This window comes from Chenopodium quinoa, unplaced genomic scaffold (assembly GCF_001683475.1).
Source record: "Chenopodium quinoa cultivar QQ74 unplaced genomic scaffold, ASM168347v1, whole genome shotgun sequence".
In the NCBI taxonomy this organism is placed as follows: Eukaryota; Viridiplantae; Streptophyta; class Magnoliopsida; order Caryophyllales; family Amaranthaceae; genus Chenopodium; species Chenopodium quinoa.
In genome coordinates this window covers 19074038-19092727 of record NW_018742204.1, presented here as the reverse complement: position 1 = coordinate 19092727, position 18690 = coordinate 19074038, and the positions used below count along the sequence as shown (strand labels likewise).

Sequence of the window (18690 nt, the reverse complement as noted above, 5' to 3'; positions counted from 1 at the left end):
AATGGAGGAAAAACATGTACTAAAGGAGGAGATGAATTTACTATATTAACCCCATTTAAATACTCAAAATAACACAAACACCCAAAATAAAACGATGATTACGTGTCATTTATCTTCCTATTTATGTTTAGAAAATTTGCCAATTACTACCGCAAGTTAATACTACTTTGTAAATTACTACCGCAAATTTAAAAAGTTGTGAATTACTACCGCAAAATTTTTTAAGATGTTGCGATTACTACCAAAACCCCATTAAACCCAACTATGACGTCATTATATCACTTTAACCTATGGTTAAAGCTCTTAACCATGGTTAAACATGGGTTAAAGCCCTTTACCATGACGTTATTATATCCCTAACCCATTTTTTTTTTTGGGGGGTGGTTAAAGCCCTTAACCATAGTCAAACATGGGTTAAAGAGATATAATGACGTCATAATTGGGTTTAATAGGGGTTTGGTAGTAATCGCAACATCTTAAAATTTTTTGCGGGATTAATTCACAACTTTTTTAATTTGCGGTAGTAATTAACAAAGTGATATTAACTTGCGGTAGTAATTGACAAATTATCCTTTATGTTTTCCTAATTTATTATTTTCTCTTTCAAACTTTTATATTTACGCAGCTCTTCTCCCTCCTCCATTGAAGCGTACTCTGAGTTCTCCATTAAAACGGCTTCTGAGCTTTCTCTCCTCCATTGAAGCAGCTTCTGAGGTAATTACTATCTTCTTAATCATTCATTATCAATTTCACAATCTAGGGTTTACTTTCACACTATTGTTTCTTCAATTATCAATACTCAATTTAGATTTCGTCGAAGCTTGATTATTGAACTATTTGCTGTAATTACTGAATTTATGGAAAAAAAAAAAATTAACAAGAGGATTTGTTGCTAGAATTTAGCTGTGTGAAATTTAAGTTGATATTCATAAGCGAGAAGAATTTTGATGTGTGCAATTTAGGTCAAAACAAAGCATAATTCGGTGAACTCGTGGAAATTTTTTTCCGTAAGCAATGAAATATGATTATAATTCGAAGAATTTCAGAATTTTGAGTGTGTGGTAGCAAAATGAAAGTAGGAGGATAATAATGAACTGCAAGTTAAACTTGATTTAGGAAAAATGACAGTAGGACCGGCAGGAGCAGCCTACTCGATACTGGTTCGGATTTACGTTCCGTTCACTTTGAGAACGGACCTTTTTAGAAGGGACTTGAAGTTCAGGACCTAATTAGTTGATGAAGCTGAACTACTGACCCTTGAGAAGGGACTTGTGTTCCGTTCGAAGTTTATAACCTTAATGATGCTAGTTAACCCGATTCAAAGCCCAATGCAAGTATTTTCCGGTGCTACGGGACAACAAGGAATGAAATCAAGAAGGCGGAATTAAGTCCAGTTTTGAACCTAAAAAGAATAATTGGTGTTATGTTTGTGAAGGTCATTTTGGTATTTGTATGTTTTGAGTTGTTTGTACTCATGATTAAATGAACATGGATTCTTATGAGCTTGAACCGAGATGATTTACTTTTGTCTGCCTGGTTTTATTTTCTGCCTTGATGATTTGATCTGATTTTCTCGATTTTTAAAAATATATCTTCTGGAATTGTATGTCATTTGAAGTGTATCTTGTGACAAATTTTGTGAAGCTTAGAGACAGAGAAAGCAGCGATGTCACCAGCTATGGCGGTGTCCTGCTCTTCACCCCTACTCCACCCATATTTTAATCAGCAAGTAAGCATCTTGTATTTCTTTACCTTGTATGTTCTTCCTCCCATTACAGGAGGGAATTAGTTAGTCTACCTCCTAGTATCTTGTTTTGGTGTATTACTAAACAGTTTTGAGAATAACCAACGACTGATTGCAATTATGATATGTGCAAGTTTTGAAATTTTTATTAACAGTCATGGAGTATAAAAGTTATTAACTCTGTTTCCGTGTTGCAAAAGGAAAAAAGTGTGTGTTTTTCTTTCTTTTCCTCTAAGTTTTCTGTTTGAACAAACAATAATTTTTTCCCTGAACTTTAAGCTGAAACATGAAGAAAGTATCAAGTTTTTCTATATTGTGTTATCGACACTTTGGAATTTGATAAGTAATGTTATAGTAATATCGAGGTTTGATGGTGTCACTAAAACGAAAGAGGTTGCATGATATTATCGTTAGAAATTTCACAATATTACTGTCCAATATACAAAATGTTAAACTAGATATGTTAGAGTTTTAAATCCTTATTTCATTGGCTATTGTATGACCTTAGTGCCTAAAATCTGGATATAGGTAATATTTTACGACAGGGATATAGTGATGCTATGAGCGCCTGTTTGGTTCAGCCATATATGTTGTTTACTTGATTTCCTTTGGAACAATCTGTTCAAGGAATATTATATTGATAAGGATATAGAAATGCTTTGAGCGCCTGTTTGATTCAGCTATATATGTTGTTTACTTGATTTCCTTTGGAACAATCTGTTCAGAGAATTATTTGTATCACATGGTGGAGAAGATCTCTAACCTTATTTTTTTACAAAAAAATTAAATTGGTAGCATCCGCAACCTCTGATTCTTTTTCAGCTCTTCAGCATAGTTCTTTTTCTTCAAAATTAAGTGAAAGGTCTTTGCCTTTTTCAGGGTATTTCACATCGATCAAGTGGGTGCCAGCCTTTCGTCCGACAAGATTCTTTAAATGGAAAAGGCAGCTTTATAACTTATAAAGCAGGTCTTGTAGTTCAGAATACAAAGCCAAGCTTCTCATGCTCTGTAGGCATGGCAGATGGACATTCCACTGATAATCAGGGGAAATTAAACTTGGACCAGATGATGGACAAGGCCAGAGAAGTTTGGAATGGCCTTCCCAAACCAATCAAAAACTTCCCTTGGAACAGAGTGCTAGATAGTTTTATTCAACTTATTCTTGATGTTGCAATTGCTGTTGTCAAATACTTAAGTGCTCCTGTGCTGGCTGTTACCTCCCTCAGTGAGATGTCCTACTGTGCACATGAAAGGAAACTGTTTCTTGTTCCTATTCCATTGGTTCTTGGGTTTGCTGTTGCTGGGATATTGAAAGAGACAGCACAAGAACTATCTCCTCTTACCAAGGTCATTTATAAAGACATTTTTCGTTAAGATTTGAGCATGCATAATATGATTTAGGAAAATTTGTCACAAAGGACCTTTTATGTCCACATTTTGTGAGAAAGGACCTTTTAAAAAAAAGGTGGCAAGAAGGGACCAAAAATGAGTTTTTATTTTTGAAGAGGGACCATTGCCCGGAAAGCAGGATTTGACCCGCCAACTCCGGTGTTGACCACCTTAGCCCCACCCCTTTCATGGCAGCAATCCCTTCCTCTACCCCGAAAACCCTTCTCTTTCAAGGTAGCCTAGCGTCCTAGCCTTTCCCACAGCCCACCACCTCCTCTCCCCTGCCGCTGTCAATGCCGACCCAGGCGCCCAAGCCTCCCCATGCCGGTGACCCTCCGATCCCCACCGTCTTTCCCTCTCTTTAATTTTCTCCTCTCATTTCTCTGCTTTTGCGCGAAGATCGATCTTCGTTTCTACAAATTTTGCACAATTTTACATCCAATTTGCTTTCAAAACTTCTGAACCCATTCAATTGAACCCAATTTCTTCAAAAACTCATCCAATTCCATACCCTTTATTAACTCATTCAGAAATTTGATTCCATCCCTCTCGTTTCACGATTCTCTAAATCCCTAAATTCTAGGATTAGGGTGGAAATCGCATGAATTTTTATAGTAATCAGGGTGGAGAAAAGGGAGTGGGGGTAGGAAAAGGGGAGGAGCAGGCTGTCGTGAAAGGGGTGGTGGGTGTGAGGTCAGTGCTGGCAGTGGAGAGGTAGAGGGAGTGGTTAGGGGTGGTGAGTTTGTCGTGAAAGGGGAGCGGGAAGAGGGAGGCGGTGCAGGTGGGGGTGGTCAGGTGGAGGAAAGAGGAGGCTGCCGTGAAAGGGGTGGGGCTAAGGTGAATTCCGGGCATAGGTCCCTCCTCACAAAAAAAAATCCATATTTGGTCCCTCCTTGCCACCTTTTTTTTAAAAGGTCCTTTCTCACAAAATAGTGGACTTAAAAGGTTCTTTTTAACAAATTTTCCTATGATTTATACATTTGTCTCTATTCATTTCAATATTGGATTAACAGGATGCTGACGTTCCTTGGCATATGATTGCAATTGCTATTCTTCTTGTTCTTCTTAAGTTGCCTGGGCCATACTACCCATACTGGGGCCGGATGTTTATTCCTCATTTTGCAAACGGAGGGCTTTTAAGGGTTTTTCTAATGATGTATTTCTGGTACCAAAAGCCCAAGAAGAGCCAAGTGTTGCAAGATGCAGAGAGTTCAGATCAGAATTGAGTATATTTTGTGATAGGTATGACGGTATGCTGTTTAACATTTGCACATGAGTATGATGTTTCTTGTTCCTGTTATCATGGATCCTTTGTTATATAACTATGGCAGGAAAAATGCATGTGAGGAATATTAGTCTAGGTTTTAGCTACGTAACCCAACTTGCCTGAACTGTGACCTATTGTCTGCTAAGAGCTGCCAAGGAATAAATAAGGATGTACTACATGAAGTGATGAAGCCCCAAGCCCCTGTGATTTTGAAACTTCTATTTGGAGGATAGTTTTTTCCTTTCCATCCATATAAATCCCTTGTGATTTTGTTTTGAAATAAGTATGGCTGTATTGAAGTATTTCTGTATTTGTTGTCAATTGTGCTATATAGGTTGTAGTATCCTCCTATCATATTTTCAGACACCTTTTTTTTTTTCCTAAATAATTGGTTCAGTGCCATTGGAGGAGGGGCCCTGGAGATGTATTAGGAGGTGGAGGGAGGAGCTGATTTTGAAATAAAGGCGGGGGATGGAGGTGTTTCTTTTTCATAAGGGTAAACTCTCAACTCATCTGATAGGTTCTGACATTAGCAACAGTTTATGAATATTACGATTATTTGTCCACTACAATAAAAATGGCAAAAACTCTGGCAGTGTGGCACATATAAAATTTCTTGTATACATGTTATGATACCTTGTGGTCGCATTAAAATTTGATTCTTGTATTTGCTAGAAATATTTCTAGTTCCATTGGAGTTTCCTGCTTTTCTCTTTCTCCTTGGTACAATTTTGGTTTCATTTTTTCATTGATATTGCTCTTCACCAAGGTGTTTACTTTGAGAAGTCTTAAATGATTGATGTGCCTTTCACCATTCAACCTCTACGACTCTATTGTAAACATCAAACATTCTGACATCATTATTGTTCAGGCATATAATGGGATCAGCCTAGATTACCTCGATATCAGAACTGTAATCATCCAGCTTAAGAGCGGATGATAATGACAGAACAAACTTCTTTACAACTGTCTGGACTTTGAACTGGCTGCAAGCCTGTAACGTAATTAACGGACTATTATGAGATCATGATCATGCTGCTTTAGAGTACAGCATGATGGATAGTAAATCCTTCCTCCACATTTCATCCAGGTTACATTTGTTAGATATTTTTGTGTTTACTTAGATTAGTGGCGGCATTTTTGTTCATGAAATTCTAGAATTTGATACGCAAGGCATCTGAGGCTACAAGTGTTTCTAGAATTGAGCCCTTTTTATTTTTATTTTTGTGTTATTCAATTTCAACCTTGGTTAAATTTTTCTCTGTACATATCCATGGTTTTTCTTATGTAATAATCTTTAAGGAAGAGATACCCTCTCCCTTTTCGTTTGCTATTTCTTGTCATTGTTTCTTACTGGCATCTCAGGAAAGACGATGCTTGTGGTGTAAACCGTTTTTGCTGGTTAGATCAATCATCTACACATTGATTCATAGAGAACCAATCAACCAAAGGCAAAGAAAGATTAGATAAAAATTCGATCTTATTTTGTTACCAAGTATTATTTACTCTTCAGTCTTCATTATCACTAGCTAGTTGAATTATACTTTTAACATTTTTATTTTTATAGGGGTCATTCTTTTGTTGTCGTCCTAAACTCGTATTTTGACAAGATATATATAGAAACATTATGTAGACTATACACTCATTTTCCAAAATGACTTGATTTTTTTCCCTCTCTTCCGTAAGTAATATAACTTCCTAAATGTTTAAGGGTATACAAGTATTGTTCTGTACCTCTATATCCAAAAGTTCATAGTACTAATTTTTTTTTTAAAAAAAATTCTTTTTAATTTTAGTATGCATAAAATTGTAATAGGAGATAAATTGAAATGTTAATCTCTGAGATTAACTGAGACTCCCTCACTCTCCTTCTATTAATTCAAATCCATATATTTTTTTTTTGGTGTTTAGAGAGCTACAAGGGCGAGGTGAGAATCGATGCCAAAACCTCTTAGAATATGGAGGGAGGCTCTAACCACTTGAGTTATCCCTCACTCTAAAATCCATATTTTTTGTACACTTAAATATTTATACTATCTCTTTTTCTAACAAATTTCCCCTTTTTCTCTCCTGCTGCGTTAATTTGTGTGTAAGATTTAAGCAATAAATGTCTCCATGTAAGATTTCTTAAGCAAAAATAATACTTACTTGGAATCTCGGTTCTTTTTTTTTTTTTTTTTTTTAATTTTGACTTTTGACATTTTTCACATACTTTACTTTGACCATCATTTACTAGTTACACATAATGGACAACATACTTTATTAAATATTATTGGAGTCGTCTTAATATATACTTTGTATTTTTGACATATACAATATAATTTTTGTAATAGACATTGACAAATGTGTTAACTCAGTACATAATCGAAACAACTAATAAAAAAAAGATAAATTCAACTACAGAAGTATTTGACACAGTGAGAGATACTAGGGAATATCTAGATGAAAAACAGTAAAACAAAACAAAATTGCAGTTGTGGTTGTAAGTAAGCTAAGGCAGTCGGGCCCTCAGTATCAAAAATCAATAAAAACAAGCCATCTAATTGGTCTAACACAAGCACGCTTATCCATATCTCAACCCTCTAACATCCATCAAAACTCCTACACTTATTCATATCCCTTCTTTCTTCTCCACACTCCCTCCACATCCACCAATCCAAACAAACTAAATTACACAATATGGCAATGGCAACCCAAGCCACACTCTTCTCCCCTTCCTCTCTTTCCTCCACTAAAACCATCGATCCCCGCCTCACCTCCTCCTTCAAACAACCCTCCGCTCTCTCCTTCGCCTCAAAACCCGCCTCCCGCCTCTCCATCCGTGCAGCCGCTGCTGAAGGCAAAGCAGCCGAGACTACCGAGGCCGCACCCGAGGCACCCAAAGGTTTCACTCCTCCGGAATTAGACCCTAACACCCCTTCTCCAATCTTCGCCGGTAGCACAGGTATTGAGAATATAATATTTACTTGTATTAGTAATGTTTTTAAGCATTGTCTGGGACACACACTAGTTTTTAGTTTTAAAAAAAATGATGAGGGTGACTTTGTCGCGAGTATTAAGTTACTCGTGTCATGATTAAGTGAACTTTGTGCATAGCCCGGGATACTCACTAGTTATTGTTTATTAAACGCGCAGGTGGGTTACTGAGGAAGGCGCAAGTAGAGGAGTTTTACGTGATCACATGGGAGTCACCAAAGGAGCAAATCTTCGAAATGCCAACAGGTGGTGCAGCAATAATGAGGGAAGGACCAAACTTGCTGAAATTGGCACGTAAAGAGCAATGTTTAGCACTTGGAACAAGGCTAAGATCAAAGTACAAGATAAAGTACCAATTTTACAGGGTATTTCCAAATGGAGAGGTTCAATATTTGCACCCAAAAGATGGGGTTTACCCTGAAAAGGTTAACCCTGGTAGACAAGGTGTTGGTCAAAACATGAGGTCAATTGGTAAGAATGTTAGCCCTATTGAGGTTAAGTTTACTGGCAAGCAACCTTATGACTTGTAAGTTTTTTTTTTTTTTTTTTTAAATTTGAAGGTGATCTTCATTTGATGGGACAAATATAATGTGATTATTAGCATGGGTTGTATTATTATTTCCTTATTAAAAAGGATCAAACTTGCCAAATATTTGACATCATAATGTATGTGTATTTTGATTTAGATCCTTTATATATATTGTTATTGCAAAACATAGTGATGATTTAGGTGATTAATGATGAATTTAGCTTCTTGTTAAATGTTAATTTTTGTTATTTAATTTGTTTTCATATTGTTCTATGCTCTTATAAAAGGGTAAGATATAGCGAGACTATACGAGGTTATGAATGTATAAGTTATAACGGTTGAAAATATAAAGAACAATGAGAGACAGAAAAGAAAAATAGACTTGCGTTCAATCCAATTAATAAACATATTATATGCCGGGTTATATATATATAAACCGACTAATTAACTAGAGCTACAAACTTGGAACTCGATCTATCCCGAGAGCTAATACGTAGTAATTTAATTTCACGCCTAACCCACTATCTTCATGATCTCCACAACCTAAGATCTTATTAACGGAAAACTAATACGTAGGCCTCTAAATTTGAATTAATCAACTAAACAAACACATGTTCCTAAGCATAGGAACTATGTTAAATTAATAATCTAACAGCAACTTATAGGTCTTTGGTAATTAATGGAGGGAGCAATGGATCAAGCGTGTACATGACCATCTGATTTCATACTGCCATTGGTTAGCTTATACATAGTATATAGCTACTAGAGTGCCCATGTATCATGTTCGCTCATTACCAATGAGATAGAAGGTTAGAGTAGTTAGCTAGTTCTTCGATTTCCGAGGGCAAGAGGTCGAAACTCACTGAACACATTCTATATATCATGGAGATCTCTAGAATAATATAAACCTTAATATCCCTCTTGGACTTCTTCTTTCCATTTAAAAAAAAAAACTCACATTACCAATTTTTGGTTAATAATTGAGCAAGCCTAATACATGTTCATCCACATTGATTTGTAAAATGTCTTCGGGAAAGTATCTTTGGAATTTTTAGGTATTGTTAATTTTACATGGAAAAGTTCAAGGCAACTCAAAGAACTTTAGATTGCAATGGTAGGTTTTTAATAGTGAGATTAAAAATAAAATAAACCAAAAAAAAAAAAGCATTATTAAGTTATTATAGCTTCTACCTAATTTAAGGTAAATGATTTTTAAAAAAAATTTCAAGTAGCTAAATGATGTTAACAGACGCTAAATTTTTAATCAGTCAAATAACTAGCAAATACTCAACTAATCTAACAAACACAAATCACAAAGTATCAATTATGATGTAATAGATTAACTTAATTAATCTATTCATGTGTTAATATAATAGAATTAAATGTTGACCAAGACAATAGTAGAATTTTCAACAAAGTAAAAAGTGTACGTGTTTAGCAATAATAGGCTTAATAGCATCATATATAAATTTGATCGATCGATCAATTGGGTACTCACTTCCTAGATGCTTCATCTTGTTGACGATTGAATTTTCTTATACTTTTTTTCCTTGGTTTCCAAGCTAAAAAACCCCTGAAATTTTAGTATATAAACATCAAATTATCCAAGTTTAACTTCCTACTAATTATAAGAGCAACATTATTCACATTGTTACTATTTGAAAAGCCATATTATATTCTATTTGTTAGCTCTTTGACATTATTAAAGGAAATGAAAGGCGATAATAAGGCAACGGGGAGAAACTCTACGTTCACAACGACCATGAAATCATTTGTTACAAGTTGCTTTCATGTTGATAAGTGTTTCGGGTGAAAACAATGGGACCTTGTCGAAAGTCCGATGAAGTGGAGAAGACTGGATTCGGTCCAAGTGATGTTGGGCCGAAGGTTTCCTGCACAGTAAACACACGTAAACTAGCCTCGGGGGTGTTACCGAGGAAGGCCCCTCCGATGCTAAAGTCAGTACAGTGTGTAGAAAGAGAACACTATGCAAGAGAATTAATTGCTTGAGGCTTTTCTTGAATGAATGTACAAATGTAATATTGATGGCTTTTATACCTTTGCATATAGGGAGAAGTTGGGCCTTAGCCCAATTGGCTTGCCTTGAGGACTGATCTTTGACTTTAGCACAATTGGAGAGATGAACCTTGACCTTGGGCTTTTAATTGAGTCATTTAATGCCTAGGCCCAATTGGACTAAATTGGACCCAAACAACTTGCCCCCCAGACCCGATTTGGAAGGATGACGGGTCGGGTTTGATTTAATCAGAAAAGGAGGGAAGTGAATGATTTAATTAATCCAAAAATTTGAATTTAAACCGTAATTAATGAGATAACAACAGTTAAGGCGGATAATTGTGGAAGTTGGACGGATAATGGGCAGTTTAATCGCAAGGTCGTGTGTTTAACGGTTACTTAGTGGGGTATTTAAGAGAAATTGAAACGCGGACTCCCCGTATTCCCATTTCTGGAGATATAATTAGAGGCGCGTCATCTCTCCTCACTTATTCACCAACACAAACCCAGAATTCTCGAGAGAACCCAAGAACCCCCATCAAAACTTCGCAAATTCCCCGAGCATTAAGCTTAGAAACTGAGACTCGCCACTACCAATTCGTAAATCGGCAACTTTCGCTTCAGATTAAGGTAAATTCCTTTGATTTTAGTTTATTTTTCTTCGAATTTGAACTCCTTCCCCTTTTTTCGACTTTTTTCTTCGAAATTATCAATGGCGAGAGGAGTTAGGGGTAGAGCCCGTGCTCCAAGAAGAGCAAGGCCAATTCCCGATCCCAGGAACAGGATTGGGACCTGGAATGGACAAAGAGCAGAGTCTGACCCTGCTGAAGGGATTAGGGCGACTCCAATTTCTTCGGCTCCTCCTCAGAGAACGGAGGGGCCGAGCGCTTCTGGGCGGGACGATGAAGTTCCCGCTGTCCTTTGGGATATCCTTCCCGGGTTTTCAGAGTGGGAGGATGCCGAAGTAGCTTCGGCCATGATAAAGAACTGCCCCTACTCATGGTGGGTGGAGAATGTCGAACAGTATCGGTTCGCCGAACAAATTGAGTTGCATTACGGCATCCTTGAAGCTGATGGGTATTGGTGCCGAATGCCCGTGGCATCCGATAGAATCCATCGTCCACCCCCGGGGTATGTGGGGGTGTACACAAGACAACTTCAGTATGGGCTGAGGTTCCCTTTGGACGTATTCGTCCGAGACTTGCTGATCCATTACAATATTTCCCTATGTCAGCTAACTCCTATTAGCATCCGAAGGGTGATGACATACTTATGGGTCTGCAAGTTCTTCAGGTATGTGCCGAACCTGCACTGCTTCAAAAAGCTTCATCGGCTAGTGCCAAATATTCAAAGTGGGCATGGAAGTCATGGTTCTGGGTGGTACCGGATTGAGTCTCGGCCCCAGTACCTAACCATGTGGCCGAACGACTCTTCAGACAAGGACTGGAGAGGTCAATGGATTTGGGTTAGGGCACCCACGGACCCGGGCTACCCTTGCGTCTTCAGCGCTCCCCGGTACCTTGCTGAGCCTGATCCCGACATGGGAAGTTTAGGTCCCCCGCAGATAACGGCCCAGATCCGAACCTTAATCAACAGAATATCTTCGGCAAGCTGCCAAACCGGGGGGGCAGCGACCGAATGCAGCAGATCCCGGAGACTTGGCTCCCCGATACGCATTATGTTTTCCAAGAGAAGATGCTAGCAGCTGTCGGCCTCAGCCGAAAGTTTAAGGATGGTAAGCTTCTTCGGCTGGGGCCGAGGCCTTTTAATTATCTCTTTTTCTCCTCTTTCACTTCGCTTTTTTATGCTGTGCCAACCTAACTGAACTGACCTTTCCCCTTTTCTTTTTCAGAGCGGGACGAGACCAACGTCGGCATTAACTACGCTCGTCTTGGCGTCAACCGAGAACGAGTTGTAACTGATCGGGCCCCCTCTGTCACTGAACCGAGGCATAAAGAAGTTCATCTAGACTCTTCCCACTTCCTAATTGAGGCTGTTGCTCTGTATCAGAGGCAGAAGCCTTGGTGGAAGAAGAGAGATCCCTGGTTTCAGCTGCTGGACGAAGAAGCTGAAGCTGCCCGTACGGCCGAAGAGGTTGCACGGGTTATTGAAGCTTGTGAAGGAGGAGAAGGGTCCTCCAGGGCTGCTGAAGAAGAAGCTGCAGCTAGGGCAGCTGAAGAAGACGAGGCTTTGCTGAAGACCTCGGTGAGCTTTCAGACTTAATTTTGTCTGTTTCTGTTTGTTGTTTTATTTTTATTTGTTTTTACATTCTTCCTCCCCCCTGTCTTTTACAGTCTGAAGAGAGTAATAGACAAAGAGAAGGGAAAGCCCCTGTTCGTCCCGAAGACCAGATACAAGAAGAGTCCTCAGACTCAAACATGGACGAGCAGCCGCTTCAGAAAAGGCGCCGAAGAATGGCCATCATCGGCCCCCATGACTTTCAGCGGAGGCCGATGACCATCGGCGTCGAAATAAGGGAACCCGAGGAAGGCAATGGATCGCCGAGGGTTCCCCGGCCACCACCTCAATCACCTCCAAAGACCCCTGCGCCACCTCCCGAGATGGAGGTGGATCAGAAAACTCCCGAACCTAAGGGAGGGGTCCAAGAAGAAGTTCAAGAGAGTGCTGCTGAGCACAAGAATGAGGATGCCGTGATGCCCAGTGCTGAGGGTTTCACGGAAGACATTGCAAGAGAGGTTGAGGCCTTCGTCCTCACCCCTGAAGAAGAAGAAGTCATAATAATTGACTCTTCTGAGAAGAAGGAGGATGCTGAGCCATCCAAAGTTAAAGAAGCTCCATCGTCATCCTTTCCTTCCTTCCAGACTCTGCAATCTGGAGAAATAGGTTTCTCGGCCCCCCGAATTCCAATCCCAGATCACATCTGGGACCTCATATGGGGTCAGAACCGAGAAGGTGCTGCAGCGTACTTCGGCGATTTTGCTGGCATGTCCGAAGTAGATAGGGCAAGAATCTGGTCGCTGAAGGCCACTGCTGGGATGGGCGAATCCAGCAGATCAGTTCCTGACCCAGCCAGGTCTAACCAACTGCTGATGATGCAGGTGATTTTCCTTGCCTTTATCTCCTTTAAAATCCAGCTCTTCAATTATCATTATTATTATTATTTTTTATTTTAACTTGTGCTCCTGTTTTCAGTTCGTGCACAATCAGACTCTCACTGTAGAGCTGATAGATACCCTACAAGATAGGGTGGACGTTGCCGAGCACGACAAAAAGGTAGCCGAAGAGGAGTTAAAGCTTGCTAAGCTGAAGCAAGCAGCAGCTGAAGAGAAGCAGCAGAAGGGTAAAGAATATGAGAAAAAAGCTGCTGAAGCCCTTAAAACCTTCTGCGATGCTATGGAGAAGGAAGTGTTTCCCCCACTGATGGAAGGGGAAAAATTCCTCCAAGAGCACATGGGAGTGGACATCTCCAAATTCAAGGCTACCATTGAGAGCCGAATCCAGGAAGGAGCTGCTGCACAAGCTGAAGTGCAGCAACAGCTAGAAGCTCTTGAAGCCAGCAGAATGGCTGCTGAAGAGATGCTCCAAGCCAGGGATGTCCAACTCTCATAGGCTGCTGCTGCTGCTGAAGCTCAGAAAGCTAAGCTCCAAGAAGCTGAGGATCAGCTGATGGCCAAAAAGGAAGAAGTGGCCCAGGCTCAGACAGAGGCTTCCCAAGTTCAGCAGGAGCTGAATGAGCTGAAAGGTTCCTCCTCCAAGCTCGCCAATGAGCTGAAGAAATCCAAGGAAGACTTGGAGGAGACCCAGAAGAAGTTGGCTGATGCTGAGGCTCTACTCAAAGTCTGTGTCTATACCCAGGAAGAATATGAAATGGGTTTCAGAAACGGGTTCAGAGTGTGCCGAAGAGTCTGCCTTCATGCTGAGCCGAAGCTGGACTGGTCCAAATGTGCTGAATGGGTCCAGAATCCCGAAGAACCTCATATGAAGTATGCAACTCAAGTCGAAGCTGAAATTCTTAAGGCTGAGGAAGCCGAAGAAGAAGCTGAGAGAATGGAGTTGGAGGCTGAACAGAGGGAAAGGGAGGCTCGGCAGAGTGCAAAGCCTGCTTCTTCTGCTGCTGGGGTTGAGACCACCATGGGGCCCAACAATGCTGACCAGTCTGATCCTCGGGCTGAAGCATAGGAACTCGGGCAGTCGTCTTCAGAATCTTGCGGTTCATCATGCGCTCAACTTTAGACTTGCCGCTTTCTGAATTTTTGCCTTGTTTGTTTTTTGCTTCAGCTTGCCTTGTCGTACAAAACAGTTTTTTTTTTTTGCTTCTGTTTGTGGGCGGCTGCCGATATAGTTTTTTAACTTATTTGAACTTGTAGCTCAATTTCTGAGCATGAATTATTAATTTGATGTTCTTTTCTTCAGCTGCTTTGTTTTTGAATGCTTTACTGTTTCTTCAATTCTGCTGAACATAAACTTGCACTGGTAGTGCTTCTTGCCCCCCCCAGAAATTGAAGTATGGCTTCAGTTGAATAAACAATTTCTTTATTTCTTAAAAATGGGTATTCGAAACACAGGGCCAACTGAAGGCAATGCTTCGGATAATGGCTTTCTGGGATACAAGGCTCAGTTAAGGCAATATCCCAGAATTGTCCATGGACTCATGCCTTTGGAGAACAAATCTTACTGAAGCTTGACTTCAGCTGAAAGACTAGAGTTCTTTAAAAAGACGAGTTTGTTAGCAATCTGAAACCCGGTTACCCGAAGGCGAAGGTTTCAGACGAGGCTGAATAAACAATTTCCAACAGTTGTTGTTATCCTTGATTTTCTGTCTATCATTGAAAAATGGATATCCGAAACACAGGGCCAACTGAAGACAATGTTTCGGATAATGGCTTTCTGGGATACAAGGCTCAGTTAAGGCAATATCCCAGAATTGTCCATGGACTCATGTCTTTAAAGAACAAGTCTTACTAAAGTTTGACTTCAGCTGAAAGACCAGTGTTCTTTAAAAAGACGAGTTTTGTCAGCAATCTGAAACCCAGTTACCCGAAGGCGAAGGTTTCAGACGAGGCTGAATAAAAAACCCTTAAAGAGTAGATAGAACCAAGAAAACTTTGAAAGGATAAAAAGTTGCAAATATTTATATAAATGGTGGCTCCAAGGCCTTTCATTAATTCAAAATGTACTTACAAAGATTGTTCTTCCCCGAAGGGTTTACACATGATATTTTTTCAGTACATCAACGTTCCAGTGATTTTTCAACTCAGTTCCATCCAACTGCCGAAGTCGGTATGTCCCTGGCTGAAGCTCATCACAGATTTCATAAGGCCCTTCCCATGCAGGTGAGAGTTTCCTATGGATTCGGCCTTTCTGAACTGCAGCAACATTCCGAAGGACAAGGTCTCCAATTTTAAGAGGCCTTGCATGGACCCTTCGGTTATAAAATTTGCTGATTCTCTGCTTATAAGCAGCCATTCTGTCTCGGGCTGAGTCTCTTACTTCGTCGAGGAAATCGAGAGATTCCCTCATCAGTCGCTCATTCTCAGCCGAGAAGTGGTGCACTCGTAGGCTCTCAGAGCCAATTTCCACTGGAAGAACGGCTTCGGCACCATACAGTAGTTCAAAAGGTGAATAGCCCGTTGCCTCTTTTTCAATTGTCCGAAGGGATCAAAGGGTTCCAGGGAGCTCCTCTAGCCACTTGGACTTTTGATCTTCCACCCTCTTTTTGAGGGCATTTAGGATTTGTTTATTTGCAGCTTCGGCTTGTCCGTTACTTTGCGGGTGGCATACCGCTGAATATGCCAGTTTGATGCCAAACTGATCTGTATACCGCTTCAGTGGTAAGTTATCAAATTGCCTCCCATGATCGAAGACAAATACTCTCGGGATGCCAAAACGAGTGATGATATTCTGCCAGATAAATTTTCTGACAGTTTGCTCTGTAATGTTCGAGGCTGCTTCGGCCTCGATCCATTTACTGAAGTAGTCAACACCAACTATCAGCCATTTTTCTGGTACACAGCCTCTGGAAATGGTCCTAGTATATCCAGTCCCCATTGGGCAAACGGGAGTGGATTAAGGATCGGCTGAAGATCCCTTGCTGGCTGGTGGATAACTGGAGCGTATTTTTGACATTTTTCGCATTTCCGGACCAGCTTCTTAGCATCTGCGATCATGGTGGGCCAGTAATATCCAGCCCTCAATTCCTTGTGGGCTAAGGTCCTTCCCCCAATGTGGTTCCCACAGATGCCGAGGTGAATCTCCCGTAGGATATAATCTGCATCTGTTGGTCCCACGCATTTCAGCAATGGGGCTGAGAAGGACTTTTTCAGAAGTTCCCCCCTGAAGACAATGAACCTTGAGCTGGTTCTCTTCATTTTGTAGGCCAAAGCTTTATCTTCGGGAGTTTCTCCCCGAAGTTTGAAAGCTAGGATGGGGTCCATCCAACTAGGCTCTGGGTCAGCGCAGCACACTTCAGGTGCTTCGTCGACACTTCTCTCTCGACGCACTTCTACATATACAGATCTGTTCAGCTCGGTAAGAGTTGAACTGGCAAGTTTGGAGAGTGCATCGGCTTGAGTATTCTGACCCCTTGGGATCAGCTGAACCTCAAAAGTTTTCAGCTTTGCAATGACTGATTTGGTCTTGGCAAGATTTGGTCTGGTAGGCTAGCCAAGTGGGCTTTTGAGCTCACCGAATTCAGCATCAGTATCATGGAGGGCTCTTTGGCCTCGTAGCTGCCGCTAATCTGATATGCAACTAGCTGAGAGTCTGTTTTCAGGCAGACATGATCGGCTTCCAGGGAGATGCACAATTCTAGGCCGGCGATTGCTGCCTCATATTCGGCTTCGTTGTTCGAGGCCTTAAAAGAAAATTTTAGTGCATACTCGAAGGATTTGCCTTCGAGAGAAGTTATCACTACTCCTGCCCCCGAACCGTTTTCGGTGGAAGATCCATCCGTAAACACGGTCCAGACTTTCTTTTCATTGTCTAGCGCTTCTTGGTATGAGCATTCGGCCAAGAAATCCGCTAGAGCTTGAGCCTTAATGGCAGCCCTCGGACGGTAGCTGATGCTGAATTCGGTGAGCTCAAAAGCCCACTTGGCTAGCCTACCAGATTTTTCAACCTTGCCGAGAACTTTTTCCAACGGCTGATCAGTTAAGACCACTATCTGATGGCAATCAAAATAGGGCCTCAGCTTCCGAGCAGCTACTACTACCGCGAAAGCGACTTTCTCGAGTAGAGGGTAGCGAGTCTCGGCATCCGTCAGTGTATGACTGACAAAGTAAATCGGTTGCTGACTTTTGCTTTCTTCCTTCAGCAGTACTGCACTGATGGTGGCTGGGCTAACGACCACATACAGGTACAAAGTTTCTCCTTCTTCTGGGCTAGCCAGCGTTGGGAGTTGAGCCAGATGCTCCCGAAGCTGTTTAAAGGCGTCTTTTTGCTCTTCCTCCCAAACGAGCTCTTTTGTTTTCGGGAGTTTCAGGGCTTTGAATAAAGGTAACCCCTTATCCGAAGCTCTGGAAATGAACCTCGAAAGGGCTGCCATTCTTCCGGTGAGCCGCTGAACATCCTGCTTTGTTTTCGGCTCAGGAAGGTCGAGCGCTGCTTTGACTTTGGAGGGATTGGCATCAATCCCCCTCTTGCTGACTATGAACCCAAGGAATTTCCCTGACTTCACGCCGAAGACACACTTCTTCGGATTCAGCTTCATTTGATGCTTTCTTAAGGTGGCGAAAGTTTCAGCCAGGTCCTTAACATGGTCCTCAGATTTTTTGCTTTTGACGATCGAATCGTCAACATAGACTTCCATGTTTCGGCCCTTTTGATCGGCGAAAACTTGATCCACCAGCCTTTGATAGGTTGCCCCCGCATTTTTCAGTCCGAAGGGCATCATTTTGTAATTGTACACCCCAGCGTTCGTGACGAATGCCGTCTTTGCTCGATCGTCGGGGTGCATGAAGATCTGATGATACCCCGAGAATGCGTCCATGAAACTAAGCAAGGCATGGCCACTTGTCGAATCGACTAGCTGATCGATCCTCGGCAAGGGATAGAAATCCTTCGGACAAGCCTTATTTAGGTCCGTGAAGTCAACGCACATCCTCCAGGTACCATTGGCCTTCTGAACCATCACCACATTTGCCAGCCATTCTGGATATTGGCAAGGCTCGATGAAGCCTGCCTCCAGCAATTTTTTGACCTCGGCTGCGATGTCTCGGTTCTTATTAGCGGAGTAATTCCGCTTCTTTTGCTTAATTGGTCGACACGTTGGGTCAACATTAAGCTTATGGGAGATGAGGTCTGGACTTATCCCGGGCATATCAGCTGCCGAGAAAGCAAACACATCTTTGTTGTCCCGAAGGAGCTGAATAAGTTCACAACGGGTGTTCGGATCAAGGTCCATCCCGATTGTTACACATTTCTCAACGTCTTCTTCGGCCAACTCAACTGTTTCAGTCTGTTGGTCCATGTCCATTGCTGATGGACTGGACTCTTCAGAATCTGGCCTGCTGCCTATGTCAGCAGGTGTCCCAGTCTTTTTGTTCTTCGGCTGGCTCTCTGAGTCTTGCTGTTCAGCTGAAGAGCTAGCCTTTTCCCTTTTGGGCCCTTTATCTCTGGGTACAGATCCTTGGGCCGAAGAACTTAGGCCTTTCGGCTTTTTTGTGCTTGGCTCTATTTCTTTTTCTTTCTCCTCCTCATCCTTGTCATCATCTGGGCGACTACTGGATGGCTTGAGGTAGTTGCACCTTTGGGCGTCCTTTTGGTTGCCCTGTATCCTTTCGGGGAAGCCAGCGTCTGAGACGTAAATCA

At 41.4% G+C, this 18690-nt stretch overlaps 2 protein-coding genes across 8 annotated transcripts; both read left to right on the top strand.

The window, feature by feature from the left end:
• The first annotated feature begins 590 nt into the window (after positions 1–590).
• On the top strand, positions 591–5789 carry LOC110721322. Of its 7 annotated transcripts, none has more exons than XR_002511423.1 (6): positions 591–714; positions 1645–1729; positions 2624–3091; positions 4147–4375; positions 4798–4896; positions 5272–5789. XR_002511423.1 is itself a non-coding variant. In XM_021900487.1 (5 exons), exons 2-4 carry the CDS (start codon positions 1667–1669, stop codon positions 4357–4359), a joined length of 744 nt encoding a protein of 247 aa, XP_021756179.1. In that variant the 5' UTR covers positions 591–714; positions 1645–1666; the 3' UTR covers positions 4360–4375; positions 5272–5789. The 7 variants fall into 7 exon arrangements, 3 of the variants coding, with proteins under 3 accessions (XP_021756179.1, XP_021756171.1, XP_021756157.1); XR_002511420.1 differs by having other exon boundaries at positions 4465–4896; XR_002511422.1 differs by having other exon boundaries at positions 1650–1729; positions 4147–4896.
• Positions 5790–7015: 1226 nt separating this feature from the next.
• Positions 7016–8092, top strand: LOC110721356 (photosystem I reaction center subunit II, chloroplastic-like). The gene is made up of 2 exons (XM_021900496.1): positions 7016–7344; positions 7536–8092. Exons 1-2 carry the CDS (start codon positions 7080–7082, stop codon positions 7904–7906), a joined length of 636 nt encoding a protein of 211 aa, XP_021756188.1. The 5' UTR covers positions 7016–7079; the 3' UTR covers positions 7907–8092.
• Positions 8093–18690: the final 10598 nt, after the last annotated feature.